We start from the raw sequence: 4,170 nt of genomic DNA on the forward strand, positions 1-4,170 counted from the left end.
TCTGCGTGTCAAACAAAAACCTGCAGTTTATCGAAAGGCTTCTGTCGTCGCTAATGTGGCACAGAGGAAACGCAACCATTGCGACATTGCTTTTGTACTAAATGTCAGATGCTACTGAAATGCACAAGATGCTCTTTGGAATATTCTAAAATCGGCAGTGTAAAGGCTGCTGTTATTAAAGCAAAAGAGTATTAGAAAAACAAAAATATTCTTACATTCATGCCATATAATTGTCCACACGATACAATCCAAAGTATCAAAGGCATTTAATAACATTGCTTTTAACAAATAAGACAAAATGAAACTGTAAAAAGAGAGTTATCAAGAGAAGTGTGAATTAAAGAGGGCTTGTTCTAAAGGTATGGTGAACTGAAACATTCACTAGAACCGTTTTTTGCTTCTCAGTTTTTGAACAAGAGGAGATTCAACATTCCACTGCCTGGGCACCGGTTTTCTGAGTGGATGAAAATAAAAATAAAAACATATATTAGTTATTAATACTAAGCAATAAACCATAATGCTTCATCTTTTGAAGATATTTTGCTTATTGATGTTTATGTTCAATTAAATTAAATGAAACATTATAAATTCATCTTAACTCATCTGAAATGTATCAACTTACTGTTGTTCTGGTGACATTAGATGTAGAACACTCTCTTCTTCATCCACAACTTTGCTACCTATAACTAGATAAAAATGTTAACATTCACAACCTTCCGTTTAGTACTTCTGCCGCTGAATAGCATGGACCAGTCAGTTTTAGCACTTTAGATGTGCAGGTTACCAGCTATGAACTACTGATACACTTGGGTTATAGTGTCATAAATGAGATTCCTGACCTTAAGACTTAAACATGGAAGAGCATTTGAAAAACGTACCTCTTCTAGATTCACAGCAGATGGCACTGACTTGCTCTCCAAATGTCACTTCATTTATGCTCGCTTTAAAGAACAAAAAAAGCATTTCCTTTGCATTTCTCAAATGAAAACAATACCAGCTCATTTCAGCACAGGCTCTTTTAAAACCGTAAAATTGACAACAGCATGCACAATCATTTCCATAATGTAAAAAAGGACATCCAAGCGGGGTGTCATATATCAAAGCCATCCACACACAATGCATTTCTGAATTTAAAAACATGTGATGTAGGGCAGTGGAGGGAAAAAGTCTAGTTTTTTTTTAAAAGTTGAACTACTTTTAAAGGGGTCATATGATGCGATTTCAAGTTTTCCTTTCTCTTTGGAGTGTTACAAGCTCTTGGTGCATAAAGAAGATCTGTAAAGTTGCAAAGACTAAAGTCTCAAATCCAAAGAGATATTCTTTATAAAAGTTAAAAGAGTCAACCATGCCTACCTAAAACGGCTCGTTCTAACACGCCCCCACATTTCTACATCACGATGTGGAAATATTAGCATAATGCTGGGCACACAAAGAAAGAAGGTGTGGTTTCAGGAACAGCAGTAGTGTTGATGCAGTCATGTCAGGGAGACGATGTGTTTCAGTGTGAAAGCAAAAGTGCTTTATTTGGCCTTCCGGAAGTAGATGCAATTAGGAATCATTGGTTAAGATTTATTTACAACAGAACAGCACAACCCAGAATTTGTGCAACGTCAACATATTCTGTTATACCAAATACACAACATAATGATCTTTAAAACAGCATCATATGACACCTTTAACTTAAGCACCATTTTTTTAGAATGCGGTGTCATGCTGCAAAAAGTGAGTGTGACAGTCAAACACGTCCGTCTAGCACATATACTCAGAAAAACAATGGAAAAGCAGCACAGTGGAATGCAAAAATGTGTTGTGCGTGAACAGCCCTTAAGGGTGGACATTTGTAATTGTGGGAGACATCCAAATGAATTAATCTGACCTTGTGGAGTACTGATGGCTCTCCCAACCTGTTTTCCTCGTCCTGTCAGAGAAGAGAGAGAGAGAGAGAGAGAGAGAGAGAGAGAGAGAGAGTGCTTAAAAATTATTTTTAACTGATAATATAGATGCTCTTTATTAAAGTACACAAAAAGCAGTGCATTTTGTTTCATTATTGCCAATGCTTTTTCTTGTTTTCATTTGCCACCCAGAACTGAAGCAAAATACACTTTAGTCTGTCTAAAGTTTGTAACCATAATTGTAATTTTGATAATTTATTATTAATTATTAACAATTATTATTTGGTTTTTGTTTGAAGACCAATTTGAATTTTAAGAGACAGAATGTGAAATCTATCTTTTTATTTAATTGAGAAACTGAGTCTTATATGAATATGGAAAACATATTATAGAGAATATTATATTATATACATATAAACATAAATAGGTTTACATTATAACATATAAACATATTATAGAGAATAAAATATATCATCTAAAATTCCTTTGAAGAGGTGAAATTAATTATTTCAATCACAGATGTTATAAAAATCACATCAGAAATAAATGACCTTCATTGTTCTGTATAAGCAGTATTATTGTTCTGTTATTGGGTTTACCTGTTGAAAAGACTGTAGGGGAAGAATGGGTCCTGACTGGAGTTACCATGCCTGCATAAGTGCGGCGCCTGAGAGAAAAAGTAATTGTAAATGCAGCATGACTTCATAAAAATCAAATTTTGCCTTATCTTTACAGATAACATTACTGATGATATCATTATTACACTGATATTATACTGGTGATGTCAAACTAAAAAAAAAAGAAAAGAAAAAAGACAATTATCTGTTGTACTGGGATGTGGCTCAGTTTTACCTCAGAGCATCAGCAGATTTTGGGGTTTGTGCGGGACCTTTAGTACCATGAGGGTTTAGAGGGGAGGCAAAACCTGTCTGCCCCCCAACATTTGTTGCCTGGGCAGGAGAAGCCACAGTAAAGAATGGGCAAGAGAGGGAAACAGAGGAAAGAAAGAAAGAAGTGGTCAAAAACCAGCAGTAACGCTTCATGGCTTTGTTGTCACATCTGCTACTTTCCGATGTATGAGTATGTTTGACTTACGTTTCGTTGGGGTGAAAATGTGAAGTTGGCCAGTTGATTCTCCATCTGCTGTTGTTCTTGTTGTTGTTTTTCCTTTTCAAACCGTTTCAGGTTATACTCCACCTCTGCAGCCAACTGCTCATCAGCAGCAAACAGCTCCTTCACTTCTGAACGATAGTCCTGCATGGTCACCTGTAACACAAGGACAAAAGCCTGGTGTCAGAATAAACAAATGTTTGTTTAGAGGCAAAAAAATAAATGAACTGTTTCAAATACATATGGTTAAACTAACTCTAATAGGGATGGGCATGAATAACGGATTACTCATAAAATTACATCAATGATCAATTTCCTCAGCTTTTCTTGTGTGCGTGCAGTTCAGTAAATTCATGTCTATATCACCTGTAGGTAGGCCATAAGGTGTTTCAGGACAGGTGAGTGTTGCTTTTCCAGCATGTTCTTCAGACTGATGATGATAGGAATAACATTCTCCACAAAGTTCCTCTTTTGGACCTGCACATAAAACAGATGGCAAGTTCAACAAAGGTCAGACAATAGTTTTTTGACTGCCTTCAGAATACACCTTCAGGACGTTCATTCACCTGTGAGACCAGCTTTTTCTGGGCCACGTGTAAGACAGCTTTAGCCATGGCCATCTCATCCTCCTGAGGTTCCTCTCCTGCTGCTGGGCCGCTCATGGCTGTCAGTTTCATCTCTTTCAGCGACAGGATGTCAAAAGTATCTGCAAGCAACTCTGAGCTGTCAGAGTCCAGAGGCAGCTCAGAGTCCACAAAACTGGCTGGAGAAGAGAGGAATCTGTAAGAGCAACGTCTATGTAACACACCAGTGTTTCCTGAACTTCTGCTGAATCTACAGCATATTTTAAACCATTTGCCTCCAAACTGTAAACGGATGATAAAAGGTGCATTATTCCTGTTGCCCCCTCTACTTTGTGTTTCCTTCAGCTGGACTCGATCAGATTCAGAATTTGTTTAATCTTAGTTTTGCTCTTGATGTAAAAGGACCATTCGCCTGTGATTCATTTCGTTTTTTCACATCGCCTTTGGAAAAGGCCTTTTTTAAAACAATGTTCTAAATGTTTTACAATTGATCATTCATTTGTTTCATAAACTACAAATCTAGCAGTTATATACATTTAATATATATATATATATATATATATATATACATACACATATATATA

At 36.5% G+C, this 4,170-nt stretch overlaps 1 protein-coding gene across 2 annotated transcripts in view; it reads right to left on the bottom strand.

Moving 5' to 3' along the window:
* The window catches only part of LOC107702392 (condensin-2 complex subunit D3-like), an 18,347-nt gene continuing 14,177 nt past the window's right edge, over window positions 1-4,170 (bottom strand). The window contains exons 27-35 of one of the 2 annotated variants that reach the window (XM_016504703.1): window positions 3,569-3,765; window positions 3,369-3,479; window positions 2,988-3,158; window positions 2,745-2,842; window positions 2,492-2,559; window positions 1,877-1,918; window positions 879-941; window positions 623-680; window positions 1-454 (exon numbers count right to left, since the gene is read on the bottom strand). In XM_016504703.1, the coding sequence (XP_016360189.1) occupies window positions 382-454; window positions 623-680; window positions 879-941; window positions 1,877-1,918; window positions 2,492-2,559; window positions 2,745-2,842; window positions 2,988-3,158; window positions 3,369-3,479; window positions 3,569-3,765 (881 nt within the window). In that variant the 3' untranslated portion in view covers window positions 1-381. Of the gene's footprint in view, window positions 455-622; window positions 687-878; window positions 942-1,876; window positions 1,919-2,491; window positions 2,560-2,744; window positions 2,843-2,987; window positions 3,159-3,368; window positions 3,480-3,568; window positions 3,766-4,170 lie in introns of both variants that reach the window. The other variant, XM_016504702.1, reaches the window with a different exon arrangement.

Source organism: Sinocyclocheilus anshuiensis, unplaced genomic scaffold (genome assembly GCF_001515605.1).
Source record: "Sinocyclocheilus anshuiensis isolate Anshui unplaced genomic scaffold, SAMN03320099.WGS_v1.1 scaffold86, whole genome shotgun sequence".
NCBI lineage: Eukaryota > Metazoa > Chordata > Actinopteri > Cypriniformes > Cyprinidae > Sinocyclocheilus > Sinocyclocheilus anshuiensis.